The sequence below is a fragment of the Eleginops maclovinus genome, chromosome 10 (assembly GCF_036324505.1).
Source record: "Eleginops maclovinus isolate JMC-PN-2008 ecotype Puerto Natales chromosome 10, JC_Emac_rtc_rv5, whole genome shotgun sequence".
NCBI classification, from domain to species: Eukaryota; Metazoa; Chordata; class Actinopteri; order Perciformes; family Eleginopidae; genus Eleginops; species Eleginops maclovinus.
In genome coordinates, this window is record NC_086358.1 from 10,900,111 (window position 1) to 10,916,733 (window position 16,623).

The 16,623-nt window shown below is 41.9% G+C and overlaps 1 protein-coding gene across 1 annotated transcript; it reads left to right on the forward strand.

The window, feature by feature from the left end:
- The first annotated feature begins 223 nt into the window (after positions 1 to 223).
- LOC134870491 (choline O-acetyltransferase-like) lies at positions 224 to 16,410 on the forward strand. Its single transcript, XM_063892674.1, is given in 16 exon segments — positions 224 to 402; positions 898 to 996; positions 999 to 1,012; positions 1,821 to 2,012; positions 8,966 to 9,084; positions 10,065 to 10,118; positions 10,269 to 10,449; positions 11,496 to 11,673; positions 11,772 to 11,941; positions 12,018 to 12,118; positions 12,222 to 12,350; positions 12,433 to 12,555; positions 12,646 to 12,787; positions 13,020 to 13,082; positions 13,168 to 13,305; positions 13,680 to 16,410. Coding segments are annotated over 15 exon segments (1,899 nt in total). The 5' UTR covers positions 224 to 402; positions 898 to 968; the 3' UTR covers positions 13,947 to 16,410.
- Positions 16,411 to 16,623: the final 213 nt, after the last annotated feature.

Sequence of the window (16,623 nt, forward strand, 5' to 3'; positions counted from 1 at the left end):
AACACTAAAAGTATCACCATTTTCATCTCTGACGACCCGAAGGACCATCACAATATCACGATGCTCTTGAATGACAAACCAAAAACGGTCCCCACTTATTTCTTCTAGTTAAGTGTATTATCGGATGTGCGCAAGGGAGGGGGGGGGGGGCGAGCTGTCAGATAATATGTTCCGCGAATAGATTTCAGTGGGAGGAGTTTCTTGCCCCAAGGGGGAAGGTAGACGCAAACACCTTCAGCATCTTTTCCGAGGCGCGCTTTAATGTGGAGCCACAGCCTTATGGCGAGACGAGGGGACGGGGGAGAAGTCCAGTGCCTGCACGGAGCTCTACACTAATATGGGATTTCACAGCGTGAAGGAGGCGAAGAAAACTTCCACACACTTCAGTGGTGCACCGATCAGGTAGGGTCACTTTTCCTCTATGTTGTGTAAGTGGTAATTAGAAACTTATTGTGCTATGCGTGAGTTTTTTTGGCGCACAGAGAGTAAGAGTGTGCATCTTAAAAACTAATTGAATCTACTTCAAAGTTCTTTTTGCTGTGAATATGAAAAGTTTACCATTTCTTATAATTCTTATCAACGTTGTTGAAACAAATGAAATAAGCACACATGTTTACGATTTATTGGCTGAATTAATATTCGTTTTAGGATAAATAAAGCTTTTGAGACTGACAGAGATGACATTTGTTTTTGAGATGCTCTTTGCAGTGGTGAACGATGAGGCGCAGCTGAAATTCAAGGACATGCGGCAAATTGCATTAGGTCACAAAATGAAGAAGAATGGAAGCCCGCTGGTCCACTTTCAGTAGCCCAATTGCTTAGAAGGCTTATTATTTGCTGCATTTAAAAAAAACTTGTCTGCTTTCTTTGTAAAATGTCTTTACATGCTTCGTGCAGGGAGGGCTGACCTCAGATCGTCTCTAGAGGCTTTCCATATCTATTCCCCTTGACTGGACCGGAACGCAAATATGCCAATCATGGAGAAAGAGACGGCCAGACAAGAGTCAGCCAAGTATGAATACATGTCATTGTCTCTATAGTCAAAGTGTTTTTTCTTTACATCAGCACCCAGTCCCTATATTAACTTTATACAACCTTTTACGGAGCACTGTTGCTGTCCATGGTCCTGAAGCGCAAAGTAATAGGCCTGATTTTTATAACCAAGGACAGCGGCATCTACTCTAACCTACCGCTAGGGTCGAAAAGATAGCATGCCTTTTACCTTTCAGGGGTATGAAACCCTGTTGCAATGATAAAGTAAATGTATCATTTTGTGCTTTAATGTTATCCACACCATGACAGTGGAAGAGTATATCTTAATGCAGTTAGCATGGGGTGGTTTGTTTTGCTCTAAATTCATTTTTCAGTGTTTCTCTCCAGAGTAACTTGATGAGACTTGCTCAAAATAAATACATAGAAAGAAATCTACACTACCCCTCATTCCATGAATCCACAGCTAGACACTTTATTTTAAATCCCAATGAACTGGTCAATATTAACATATTGGGCTTCTTCAGTATCATTATGCAAATGATCAAACATCAGACAGAAAAGATCATCAATTTTCCATCCTTGTGAAAAAACAAGTGTTTCAAGTCCCAAAGGGCTCTCTAATGTTTTCTTAAATAGGCCTCAAAGCATCTAGGATGAATTATTAACTCAGTGTCTAATAATAAAACATAAAGAAAAGATGTGATAGAATTACCCCTTTAGCTAATGAACCCACGGTGAATCAAGGGGACATAAAATTGCTGAACAGCTGCAGTTCTTTCATTACTTGTTACTAGTATTTACACTAAGCTGTTTTTTATTTATGTCAGGTTTTGCCAAAGGTCCCTGTGCCCCCACTGAAACAAACACTTGACACTTACTTGAAGTGTGTTCAACACCTGGTGAAGGAGGAGCAGTTCAAGAAAACAAAGGCCATCGCAGAGAAGTTTGGGGCTCCTGGAGGTGTAGGAGAGGTTCTCCAGAAGAAGCTTTTAGAACGGCGGGACAAGACAACAAACTGGGTAAATGTATATAACTCTCATATGTGCAAAAACACAGAAGAACACAGAAAAAACCCCTACTCAGTCCTTCCCCTGTATCAATAAAGATTTGTTTTGGTTTATTCGTGTTTAAGAACAGTTGGATGCATTTCTCCTTTCTAGTTAATCACATTCTCATTTGCAGAACTCAATACATTAATTGCAAAATCTCTCTCTCATGATTTTTCTTCAGTCAATAACCTTTTCGTTTCATACATTATGATTATAATCTAATACAGAATTTCTCCACAACATAAGCATAAGGCGTAACACAAGAATATAATATAACCTCAAATTCTTCTATACTAATAAATAACCCATTCATAAAATATTTGAAGAAAGTGAAACATCTGAGGAGAATGATTTATTGGAGCCTTTGTAGCTTAAATCTCTCGACCTGCAGTCAGTCCACAACTCATCCTGCTCAGTGAAATTCATCACGGTCCCACTCTCACACATACTCTCTCCCACTCTTATTTTCACCTGGCAGTGACACAGTGTAATGGTTTTTTACTCTATTGCCCATACGTCTTGTTGGGGAATTTTTGGGCTAGGTAGTTAAACTTTGAAACAGTTCATCATTTTCTCACTGTGTATTTTCCCATGGCATGGGCTAACAGCCTTGGTGTGCTGTTATCTTCATTAAGGAGGGGCAGCCGGGGCACCTTGGAGTTGCCAGTCTATGACCGAGCAAAAGCTGCGATGAAAATAGTTTATTGTTCAGGGATGTCTAGAAGCCCATCTCTTCTGGAACATAGGTTACCTGGCGCACATTCTTTTCTATGGACGACAGCTTTAGGTAGATTCAGGGTCCATATTTGTGTAGTCTCGTTGATGAGAAATGTTGATTATACAGTAGTTAAAACCTCAAGCAGTAGAAGAGTTCTTCAGAATTGGTTTGGCCACCGCTGTGTCACCTCGTGGCTGCAGAAAATGTCTTGTCAGTTCTCCGGCCGTAACTTCAAATACACCATCAGTGTTTGCCATCAAGTCCCAGCTCTCCTGTGTCTCTCCGAGTTTCGTCTCTATTGCTTCAGAAGTTTCCATCACAAATTGGTGTTGTCGGCAGGATACCAACATATCTATAGAACTGGTAAGTGTGATTTTTAAATTCTCATTTTGAATATTGCCTTACCAGAATGTGTGATTGACGGTATCCTAAAATTACCTGTGTGATGAGCTGCTTTGTTTTATTTTGGCTAATGAACATCTGAGGCTTTATAACGCCTAGAGGATCAGCGTCTGGAGACTCCGTCCTGGCTGATTCTCTGCGTATGCTACTCGGGACGTACAGTGGGGCAAAAAAGTATTTAGTCAGCCACCAATTGTGCAAGTTCTCCATTTAAAAAGATGAGAGAGGCCTGTAATTTTTATCATAGGTACACTTCAACTATGAGAGACAAAATGAGAAAAGAAAATCCAGAAAATCACATTTATTTATTTTCAAATTATTGTGGAAATTAAGTATTTGGTCAATAACAAAAGTTCATCTCAATACTTTGTTATATACCCTTTGTTGGCAATGACAGAGGTCAAACGTTTTCTGTAAGTCTTCACAAGGTTTTCACACACTGTTGCTGGTATTTTGGCCCATTCCTCCATGCAGATCTCCTCTAAAGCAGTGATGTTTTGGGGCTGTCGCTGGGCAACACGGACTTTCAACTCCCTCCAAAGATTTTCTATGGGGTTGAGATCTGGAGACTGGCTACGCCACTCCAGGACCTTGAAATGCTTCTTACGAAGCCACTCCTTCGTTGCCCTGGCGGTGTGTTTGGGATCATTGTCATGCTGAAAGACCCAGCCACGCTTCATCTTCAGTGCCCTTGCTGATGGAAGGAGGTTTTCACTCAAAATCTCACGATACATGGCCCCATTCATTCTTTCCTTTACACGGATCAGTCGTCCTGGTCCCTTTGCAGAAAAACAGCCCCAAAGCATGATGTTTCCACCCCCATGCTTCACAGTAGGTATGGTGTTCTTTGGATGCAACTCTGCATTCTTTCTCCTCCAAACACGACGAGTTGAGTTTTTACCAAAAAGTTCTATTTTGGTTTCATCTGACCATATGACATTCTCCCAATCCTCTTCTGGATCATCCAAATGCCCTCTAGCAAACTTTAGACGGGCCTGGACATGTACTGGCTTAAGCAGGGGGACACGTCTGGAACTGCAGGATTTAAGTCCCTGGCAGCGTAGTGTGTTACTGATGGTAGCCTCTGTTACTTTGGTCCCAGCTCTCTGCAGGTCATTCACTAGGTCCCCCCGTGTGGTTCTGGGATTTTTGCTCACCGTTCTTGTGATCATTTTGACCCCACGGAGTGAGATCTTGCGTGGAGCCCCAGATCGAGGGAGATTAGCAGTGGTCTTGTATGTCTTCCATTTTCTAATAATTGCTCCCACAGTTGATTTCTTCACACCAAGCTGCTTACCTATTGCAGATTCAGTTTTCCCAGCCTGGTGCAGGTCTACAATTTTGTCTCTGGTCTCCTTTGACAGCTCTTTGGTCTTGGCGATAGTGCAGTTTGGAGTATGACTGTTTGAGGTTGTGGACAGGTGTCTTTTATACTGATAACGGGTTCAAAAAGGTGCCATTAATACAGGTAACGAGTGGAGGACAGAGGAGCCTCTTAAAGAAGAAGTTACAGGTCTGTGAGAGCCAGAAATCTTGCTTGTTTGTAGGTGACCAAATACTTATTTTACCGAGGAATTTACCAATTAATTCATTAAAAATCAGACAATGTGATTTCCTGGATTTTTTTTTTCTCATTTTGTCTCTCATAGTTGAAGTGTACCTATGATAAAAATTACAGGCCTCTCTCATCTTTTTAAATGGGAGAACTTGCACAATTGGTGGCTGACTAAATACTTTTTTGCCCCACTGTATATGCCATACAAGCTCAGACAGCTCATGTTCAAATAAGCCTTAATGAGCATATCAGAAAAGAGAAACTTCTGTTGTCAAGCATTTTATAAGCTAATGTTTATAAATCCCCGAATGGTAGCGGTTTCAGCGGTCAACACAGTTTATGAGAAGAAGTCTGAGATATCCACACTATCGCCCTCTTAGGCACAGCTCCAACCTTTGAATACAGGAGGTGTTTATAGACATTGTACCGGCTTTGGAAGATCTGGAGAGGTGCTACTGGGGAGGGAGAAGTGCACAGCCTAGGCCCAAGCTTGTACTCACAAGTACAAGACTGTTCACCGGTTCCTACTTGCTGGAGAGTCGGGCATCTCAGGGGTGCATGCACTGCACTGATTGCCTCAGTCCCCTACTTGCTGGTGGGAATGCTACGACAGGTGGTGCATAAAAAAAAAAAAACGTAGGTTAATTGGTTTCTGGTGGAGAGTGGCATACGAGTTTGGAACCGGGTGTGTTACATCGTTGATTACGAACTTGATAGTAAGTGGATAGGACTGGTCATTGGAGGACCATAACTAACCGTATTGTGTTGGATAGAAAGAGGTAGGGGTGGAAAAGTCTATGTGCTCCTTGGGGGGGAATAAGCTAGTTATCACCCTTGAACACTCATCAGTGTTAAACTTTCCTCTCGGCTCCCAGACCGTAGTCAAGGAAAACAGGGGATGACTCTCTGCAGTCTTCCAGGGCCGAAGCAACAGGCTTCGGGTTCAATAACCCACTTTGTCCAAATAAGGTTGACAGGCATGCTTTTCTTTGGAGGCCGTTGTATTTATTGTGAACCTGTTACACATACGCTGTTCTTGCTGCTGTTCCGTTCACATCTCTATACACATACACGCTTGCTCGCTCACTCACTCTTGTGCACACACATACATTCACGCGCCACAACCCCCCCTCTCTCTTAAAGGTACAGCCATCTGCTGCTGCATGACCCTTATATCATAACATCAGGGACAGGGACCGATCTTACTTGTATACAGGGGTCGTGAAGAGCATCTGCATCATGCCTAGAGCCCCTTTACCCCCCTCTGAAACCCCTTAAATTCAATCCATCAAAATAAGGGAGAGGCATGCTAAAGATATTGGAGCTATGGCAAGGGCAATAATGTTTGATTCGCTCAAACGTCAGGGAAAGACTCCGCCTCTGTCCTGTTTTGTCCCGCTCATGATAGAAGCCGGTGTCACATTAGCCAGCTTAACACGGGAACAAACAGTATCTCTTTTTCCCAAAGTATTCGACAAGTTGACAACACACCCACACAATTATCTTACCCCATAGCCAGGCACTCAGATGATGATTTGCTAATAGCAGCAGCTGCCATACTGACCAAAAGACACATAAATCTGCCCCAAGTTGTAGAGGGAGCAGAAGCAGACATGTCTGATCATGAGATCTCAAATTTGACAGACATAACTCCTCCCCAGGAGGAGGGGCCTCCACTCCCACCTCCCATCATAAACACACCTCTCACACGAGGGCCAGGCGTCAAACTCACACCAGAGCAGAGGAAGGCAATGCGTAAAACAAGGAGAAAGATAAGGACAAAAATTCCACATAATGCTCCAAAGATCCTGATAGGGGACACCCCGGTTTTTAAACCATGGACCCCCTCTGAGATTATTGATGTCACAAGACATGCCCCCAGCCCCACCATTAATCCAGATGACTATCTAGCATGGTTATCTAATGTATGCATGTATAACTGTCTGGTGCATGATGTTAAACAGTTGATCACACTCACATACAAGGCAAAGTGGCCTAAATGCAGAGATGAGTTCAAATTTCCCCAGGGCACAGACACTGGTGATTGGCCCGCAGAGACCCCCCTCACTCAGTGGCTAGAAATTGAAGCCACAAGGGCAGTGAAGGTATGCGCTAAGACTCACAAAGATTTTTCCAAGGTGATGGCTTGCATCCAGAACCCAACGGAAAATGTGTCAGAATTGACCCAGAGATTCATGACAGTGTGGGATAACAGTGTAGGCATCAAAAGAGAGGGTAATGATTTGTTTACAGTACAGAGTTTACTTTACACAACCTTATCCCAGAGACAGCCCAGGCCTACATGTTGGCCACCCCTGATTGGCAGCTGAAAGACTGGAAGACTTCTATGGCCACCATGCATGCACTCCACAGGAGTCAGATATTTTCAACACACACACGCACAAAACAGCTACTGCAGCATCAGCCACAAGGCTATCAGAATCAGGGTAACTCACAGGGCTACAGAACCAGGTTAACTCACAGGGACAGCATAATCATGGGAACTCACAAGGGTCTATCCACAACAGAAATAGGTCCCACCACAAAAAAAAGAACAGGAGCCTGCCACGTATGTGGCAGAAATGATCATTGGGCAAATAAATGCCTTAACAGGTGGGGAGCAATGCAGCAGAACACACAAAACTTGCCTGCACTGCTTCCTCCTCCTCCTCCCCTGCCCCAGAATCTTTACACAACCCCGACATATGGACAACAGACCCAACAGGGGCAGTATGTCTCAGAGCAGGGAAGCTCAGGGCAGTGAGGCTATAATCATGCATAGGGATGCCATGGAGGAGTAGAATCAGAAAAACAGAATTGTCCCGTTCAAGCAGCCACTATTCGACTTTCTACTAACCCCTGTGATGATCCAATGATGCCGGTGGAGGTTAATGGCACGCCTGTTGACATTTTGGTTGACAGCAGGGCTACTCTCTCAGTAGTTAGAACTAAGGGGCAGGTATGCAAAGCAACACACTGTTTTGTACCCACTGTAGGTGTTTCCGGTGTTCCAATAGCAGAGCCTCTATCAAAAACAACAAGCATCTCAGTTGAGGGATCAAATGTGCAGCACTCTTTTCTTATCTCAGATGGCAGCCCCATAAATCTTATGGGTAGAGACCTTTTGTGTAAATTGCAAGCAACCACACATTGACTATCCCCGATAGCAAAGCATACCAGGCTGTTCAATTCATACACTCTTCTCAAAACAATCTCTATTGTTGGTCACTCCCAGATTTCCAAATGATTTCTACCTTTTCCACTAAAGGTATTCAAAACAATGCTAACATTCCCCCGGTCTGTGCCTCAATGATGTCTTCTATGAGGCCGGTCCTACATTGTCACTGTACAGCTGCATTTAACCCATCATAGGAGTATGCACTGTCAGCAAGGAGTTTTTGCAGCATGTCAGATTAGCTGGAATGCGAGCAGTTTCTGTTTATAGGCCCACAGGGATGTGCATTGCTTGTTCGGCTCTCTCCCACACAAATGGGGCTATATGCCTTAGATTCTGTCCCTCATATCACTCTAGCTGTCATTCCAGGCAGTAGTCCAAAGGAGGTGGGGGCTTCTCTCCCTAAACATTCATTCATTTGCAACCACCTCCTCCCACTAACTACGGGCCCCCTTCAGATTTTGTAGAGGTACCAGCTACCTTAAGGGGTGAAGCACAAGAATCATGTTGGGTTTGTAAGCTCTGCTCCACCTCACAGAGTGACTTTGAAGGCTAATGCCCGATTGCCAGCAATCAGACAGTGTAACTTAGCTCAGAGAGCCGTAACAGGCATTGAGGGAGTAATACAATCTTTGCTCGATCAAGGGGTCTTAGTGTATACTAACAGTTCCTGCAACATTCTAATCTTCCCATCCCAAAGCATAACCGACCGGATGAGTGGCGTTTTGTACAACATTTGCAAGCAATTAATGACATTGTCGTTCCCAGAGCAACTATTGTGCCCGACACCGATTCTATTCTTGCCTCTTTACCTCAGGACTGCACCCTCTACACAGTCATTGATCTTTGTTCAGCCTTTTCTCAATTCCACTGCATCCAGAAAGCCAGTATCTGTTTTCTTTTAAATTCAAGGGTAAACAAATCACATACACGCGCCTCCCACAGGGGTTTGTCGAATCACCAACTGTGTATGCAGCAGCCGTTAAACGTCTCATCTCTGAAAGTAATAACTGGAGTCGAAATTGTTTAACAAAGACACATCACTCAAAAAATGTCCATTTGTTTTCATCTAGATCTACGACTACTGGCTGGAGGACATGTACCTGAACAACAGACTGGCCCTCCCTGTCAACTCCAGTCCCGTCATGGTGTTCCCTAAGCAGACGTTCAGAGATCAGAAAGACGCCCTCAGGTATGTACTGGACCTGTGGTTCTGTTATTGTAGAACAGTTGCATGTGCTGTTATTTTAAACTTCCTCCACTCTCCTTCCTTATCTCTGAAAGAAAGAAGCGGACAATATGAAAAATATGCATCTCAATTAGGACATTTAGATTTTTCAGAACATATTTGAGGCATGTAAACTTCAAGAAAAGCAGCCAATAGAACAAAATACAATCTAATAATTAATCTCACTCTCTCTAAGAGCATCCCATAAGTAACATTTTCCCATCACAAAGCTCAAGGTTATGTATTCAAGTTGCTTATTTGGTCCAACCACTACAATGAATGCCATAAGGAACAGTAGAAAGTGCACAGTATATCACTCAGTTGTGCAGCCATTGACAGGGTTTATGTTTCTCAGCAGGCACAGACTCAGAAAATCACTGGCATCATCTCTTGGCCAAATCTCTGCCCATTATTAAATGAGCCGTGCTCCACCAAACATTACACCAGTCCACCCAGCCCTGTAACTCAACATCAGCTTTTGTCAGCTCATGCTGTACTAACTGAATACTTCCAGAGCACCCGGAGCTGGTAATCTACTGACACAGACACTTATTAGATTGGGAGTGACAGGGCCAAGCTCTCCGCGGAGACTGCTAGTCAGTCCTCATTTAGGGGTGTGGTACACAGCGGCCGCCTCCTTTGTATTGATCTGGCTTTGAACGTAATAACACCAAGACAAATGACACACAACATGAGACCTGACAGGGCTCTGTGTTTTTCCTATTTGCCCACACCGCCCACTCACACGTACAGACAAACTCTCTCTGTCTCTCTCACAAACACAGATAAACGCACACAGCCTGCCCACTGTATCCTACTAATTTAGCATAATGAGATTACTGTTAGTCCTGTGAGAGAGGAGAGTAGATCTAATTATAATCACCGGCCGGTTCACTATGAATGCTCAGAGTTTCTATACATTTCAAATTTCTCTCTCTTTTAAGATTTGCTGCTCGTCTCGTCAGAGGAGTGTTGGACTATAAGGCTCTCATTGATGCGTAAGTTTAATAGAATACCTGTCACACTCCACCCTCAGTGTCCACCTACAACTCATCTATGATAAATCAGCAGAATAAAATGGAGTATAATAATAACTGATGAAGTGATAGTCTAGCGGGTCATTTTATATGTGTAATAACGTCTCTCAGGCGAGCGCTGCCAGTGGATTTTGCTCGAGGGCAGCTAGCTGGGACCCCTCTATGCATGGAGCAGTACTACCGCATCTTCAACTCATACCGTTACCCGGGGCTGAAGACAGACACGCTGAGGGTCCAGATGAACGCAGCCTCCGCAGCGCAGGAGCACATCATCGTGGCTTGCAAGAACCAGGTCAGCAAGCCGGCTTCTGAGGAAACCTTTCACACGCCATCACATTTCTAACTGGAGACAGTTTCCTGTGCATTTGAGAGAAAATATAAGTAAATGTAACGATCCTTTATTGTTAAATTATTATTTATCTATAGCTGTGGGTCAGACATAAGCACCCAAATGAACATGATCAGTATTAAATAAAGAGAAGAAACTGGAAAAAAATTATAGAGTTTGCAAAAAAAAGGGAGCAAAACAGACCTACTTCTCATTGTCTTAACAAATTGAGCAGGTCAAACAATATGACCATCATGATATTTGGGGCTTATTAAGAAGGATGTATTGCTCTGTTATAATTAACTGGAAGATTTCCTACTCAAAAGAGACAATTCTAAAAATGGAAAGCATGGTAGACACTTCATACTGACCTATGGTAGGCGTATATCAATCAACATAGAGACATTGGATTTCTAAGTGTCACATACACCATACTCAAATTCAAATTCAACATTTTGTGTGTTTCTAAACTGATCCAAACGTATGCATTTTTTAAGACTGCATATCAACCACTCACTTAATCCTCAAAGGTGATCCAATGAATGCATAAAACGCCCGTAGCTGACATGTCTCAGGTCCCTGTTTTCATTATATTTAGCTTGCAGACTGAGCCTTTAAATTGCCACAGAAAAAGGCACAGTGGGAGCTCCCACCTGGAAATGGTTCTGGGAACTATCAATCTGTGGCACATAAGGGCCCGTCCCTATGGAGATACAGGCGGTTAACTTAATTTCTGTTGATTTAGTCTGCCAGAGCTTCCTTGAGATGCCGGTTTAAGTGATTGCAGTAAAAGAGCCATATTTAAGGTAACAACTGGCCATTTTCAGTCCTTACCATAATTACCTAGTTACCTATTTACCTGAGTGTTCAAATATTGTTACCACAGTAACAATAAGCTCAGATACATTTATCATAGCGGGCAAATCTGAACACAAACAGACATTCACTATTGAAGTTGCCTCGTGTGAAACAGTACATAATGGATTTCTGTAATCCATTTTCCTCATTAGTTCTTCGTGTTGGATGTAGTCGCAAACAGCAAGCAGCTCAACGAGACGGAGATCTTATCCCAACTGGAGAAAATCATGAAAATGTCAGAAAACGCTGAAGGGAGACTCCCTCCTTTTGGCATCCTGACGTCTGACGGGAGAACAGAGTGGGCACAAGCCAGAGATGCACTTACAAAAGGTCTGAAAGTCATCACTTTAAGTAGCTTTTAATAACTATAAACTATTTTCCGACAAATAAACAAAGTCATATCTGATCTTATTCTCTCCTCCATCCAGATCAAACCAACAGGGACTCTCTAGCTCTAATCGAGAGCTGTCTGTGTGTGGTGTGTCTGGATGAGCCCAGTGGCCTGGAGGCTAGAGACACAACCCGGGCCGTGCTGATGCTGCACGGTGGCGGCCATGAGAAGAATGGGGCAAATCGCTGGTATGACAAGTCAATGCAGGTAAGGCTACATTCAAGGCACTTCACTCCTCCGTGAATGTAGAGTTAAGGCTGTTAGCTAATCTACCTTCTCTCAGTTTGTTGTAGGAATGGATGGAGTATGTGGAGTGGTGTGCGAACATTCCCCTTTTGAGGGAATAGTTATGGTGCAGTGCTCCGAATACCTGATGAAACACATGTAAGTCAGTGCATTGCAGAAAGATATAACCATACTGTCATTATCATTGTCTCAACAAATGCTGCTGGACCAACAGTGGATGTAATGTTGTGTTCCGGAACAGAACAGGAAGTCCCTCCAAGATGGCGAGGGCGTCTAACATCAGAGACCTCCCCCCTCCGAAAAAGATGCTCTGGAAATGTAACCAACACATCCAAGGACTCTTAGCAGCATCTCGAGACAGACTCCAGAGGCAAGACCAACTCAAGCTAAACTATAAAATGAATTATCACTATAAACATATATTCTTATATTTGCTGCGCTTTCTCATTCAGGCTGGTGGATAATCTTGACATGGATGTTTTCACGTTCAACGTTTATGGAAAAGATTTGATAAAAAAACTGAAGATGAGCCCGGATGCATTCATACAAGTTGCCTTACAACTTGCATTTTACAAGTAAAGTCCAGTTATTATCTTATTAATTAATGTGGCCATTAATAAGCCCTTTAAATATACTTACTTACGTGATTATGCCCCGGTGTATAGATGCAATAAAAGGCTGGTTTCCACTTATGAGAGCGCGTCCATTCGGCGATTTCAAGAAGGTCGGGTAGATAACATTCGCTCTGCCACCCCCGAGGCCCTGGCCTTTGTGATGTCCATGACAGACGAGAGGGCCACTTTCACTGTGAGTCATTTTTCTCACTTTGACCCCAATTACTGAATAACTCCCACGTTACTTTTCATCACGCCTGCTTAGATGAAACAGGTGCAACCAGTGTCCCTGATCCAAACAGATGACGCCCCTGCAGATGTAAACGTGTCTATGAAAAATGAATTTACTGGCTGTTCTGCTCTCTTTTTGCACTGTGGGAATAATGCCATACTTTTTTTCCCGAATTTTATTTTTACTTCAACAGGATTCAGAAAAAAATAGACGACTGAGGGAAGCAATTAATGCCCAGACAAATTATACAATTGCAGTAAGTATTTTAAACCATTTGTCATTATATTATTTTTAAAGCCAGATTGAAGAAAAATTATAACAAGAAAAATATTATTTTTCAGGCTATTACAGGAATGGCAATAGACAATCATCTCCTCGGGCTTCTGAAAGTCGCAAAGGAGCACAACATGGAGATGCCAGAGATCTTCAGTGATGAGACGTATTTGGCCAGTAACCAGTTCATCCTTTCTACCAGTCAGGTAACATGTGATGCAATTTGAAACAAATAACATTTTCTCTTCCTTTACATTTTTGCTTCTATCCGATCCTTACTTGATTCTCTTGTGAGCAAAGGTAAATGTGATAAAAGTTTACTCCCTGTAACAGAAATACAAATTTACTCAATTCTTGTTTGTGCCAGATTAAGCTTCAAAGAGCAGATATAGTTTTTGAAGCCCAGGAACATCGAGACCCTCAGCCTTTTCATGACCTAACCATGATTACAAGAAAGTGGAGATGAACCACATACTCTTGAAAGTCCGCAGTGACTCATCAAGAATCACCAGATTAAACAACAATACAAATTGTTAGTTGAAAAACTATTCTAACCCAATCTGTGTCCTCTTGTATTCAGGTCCCTACCACAGTGGAAATGTTCTGTTGCTACGGCCCGGTGGTGCCCAACGGCTACGGCGCGTGTTATAACCCGCAGTCAGACCACATCATCTTCTGTGTGTCTAGTTTCTGGGAGAACACAGGGACGAGCTCTGCTGTTTTCGTCAAAGCCTTGAACGAGAGCCTGCTGGAAATCAGGGACCTGTGCAATAGAAGCAGCGCTGCGGCTACCAAACCGGCTGGTAGCAGCCAAGGAGCCAGCCTGCCTTATAAATCAGGGAAGTAAGCCATACACAGAGAGCATCACCCACTCAGAGGCTCCTCTGAACAACCTATGGCTGCGGCCAATTAGTATTCGTTGGTTAGGACGGTTCTGTCGTCGCAACTTCAAATCAGCTGCTGTCTGGAGAAAATGATGAGTAACGCAAATATGCAAGAAACACAATATCGATATAAAGTTTTTCAGATCTTGTTTAATGCTTGCAAGCACGACGACTCCTTCAGAGTTCCATCCTGCTCTGTGTGTGGCAGACTTATAGGGAAACATCAAAGACAATTTAAATGACAACACCATTTTGGCTCAGCTGGTCACCCTATCACAAAATGCAAAACGAAATCAAATTCTCTAAATCATAAGGATATGTGGTTGGAATGCTTCCTTTTTTACCCTCTTTAGCATATGGTAGACTGGAAGGGAAATAATGTGTTCCCACAATTCCTGGTGGCAGCAACATTTAAAGTGACTCTTAAACCACGTCAATAAAATTCGGCATCGCAAAATTATGCGGAGTAGTTTTAGAAAAAAATTACTTCACGTCCTTTCCCCAGTCCTAATTATTCTTCATTACTTCTTTCCTTGACCTCATCTAGGCTAAAAGAAAAAGTACGATTTAGCAGCCTTAGACCTAGAGTTGTGTTATTGTTGTTTGTGCAATAGTGTTCCTTTAAGAACAAAATGCAATGCCTTAAACTTCATATATAGTATGTAAAGGGAGAACATTATTTTGGATATGTGTAGATGTTCTAATGATTTCAGGTCCAACCATGGCCATTGACTCGGCAGACTGACGTTATGTGGTCTGCTGCCTTTAGGAAACTGAAGCCATGCACGATATGTAACACTGATGAAAGGGGCAACCCCTCCTTCAGAGTGAATCATTTGAGTGTTACGTATATATACACATTTATTTCACATTTAGAGTAGGAGTATAATATATGAAAGGATTCTGAAAATAAGAGTATATTTAAGTGAATTATAGCAATCATGACATCCTTTAAATGTGATTCTGTTTCACGTTGTGCTTGCAATTGTAATAAACTGGATTATATATACTAGTATGTATTATACTAGATCCATTTTGTGCTCAAGTTAAGTATTTTTCTATTTCTCTTGACAACACCATAAAGGTTGCCAAAGATGTTGTGTACATGTGAAGTCTGTCTGATGAGGCACTTTAAGATAATTTTATGGATATATATAAAGAATAACTTTCAACATAGAGAACTGAATCATGTGTTTAGAGGGAAACATTGTGGGTTTTACTGGCACATTTGGAGTTGTCTAGATGTACTGTATGTATGTGTTCAATAGCAATAGTTTAAAAGTGTAGCTTTTAATAAACAGTGCTACGTTTTAAGTAAAATACAGTCCAGTGGTAATAGAGGCAAACCACTGTGTTCATGTGTATAGAGGTGCTTTTTATTTGCACTTAAGTGGTAGAGTATGGGATGTATTGATATACTGTAGTGCAATAATAGTAGCAAGTGCAGTGAGGGTATATGTGCAATTTAGAAAATCAACCAATACTGTAGATGCATGGAGCTTGTGTTGTCTATTTTTGATACTCAGAGATACATTAAAAGAGGTAACATTACAACAAATAATGGCAATCTAAAAGCATGCTGTCAGTATTGTCCATTGAAAGTGTAGTGTGACTTGGATTCTTAAGAAATATATAAAGTGTGTTTCAATCTGAGGGGGGGGGGGGGGGTATGTTACAGCAAATTAAATCAGTGGTCTGTAGCTGTGAAAATGTGAGGATATTTGTTGTCCTGTATTCAGATTTGAATCTACAAATAATCAGCCAAACTGAATGTGAACCATCATGTGAAGAAACTACATAAGCGACACATATTGCATGTTTATTCTTTAGTCTTTGTATATGTTCACCTGAAAAGATATAGTACAATACTGGTGAAGGGTACACAAACGTAAGAAAAATGCCTTAAAATAAAGTGATGCAAACTGTTTTCCTGCCAGATATTCTATAAATGTTTCATGTTTTACCTCTGATGTTCATTTGAACTGTTTCTACTGTTAATGGTCTAACCGGAGTGATACCTGTAAAAGAATGTACTATTTGTTATGTGCTATACAGTGGGTTCCCCTTTGTCTCATTCATAAAGAGTAATATATAATCCCTGTGAGTAAATCCAGCTGTTATATGCATTGAACCATGGCATAGTAATAATGTGGCCTGATAAATCATTTGCACACCCATCCATGATAACATTTTTTGATAATTAACTTGTAACACATCGTTGACAGGGATATTATAGTGTTTTATGAAGTCATTTAATATTCAATGAATGTTCAGTGTAAACTCATATGTTTATCATCGATGAAAGAAAACAAAACGTTGATTTATTTTTTTAGGCCATAAAGAAATTCTGTTGATACAAGACATTGCTAATTTGAGTTATGATAAAATAGTTGTTTAGCAGAAGCTGATACTCGATTTAAGAAATAAAATGCACATCATGCTATTATATCTAATGGTGTCAGTGTGTTCTTTTTAAATGGATGCCTCGTGCATCTTGTTCCTGAATATACAGTATGTTTCTCAGAGTAGATTGATGGCATTGTATATATCTAATATAAGGACATGGCAGTGAAATCATTAAATGTTGTGTCTGGGTGTTTATTTCATTTGTGCCATTTGGACGGAGACAGGACATACTTA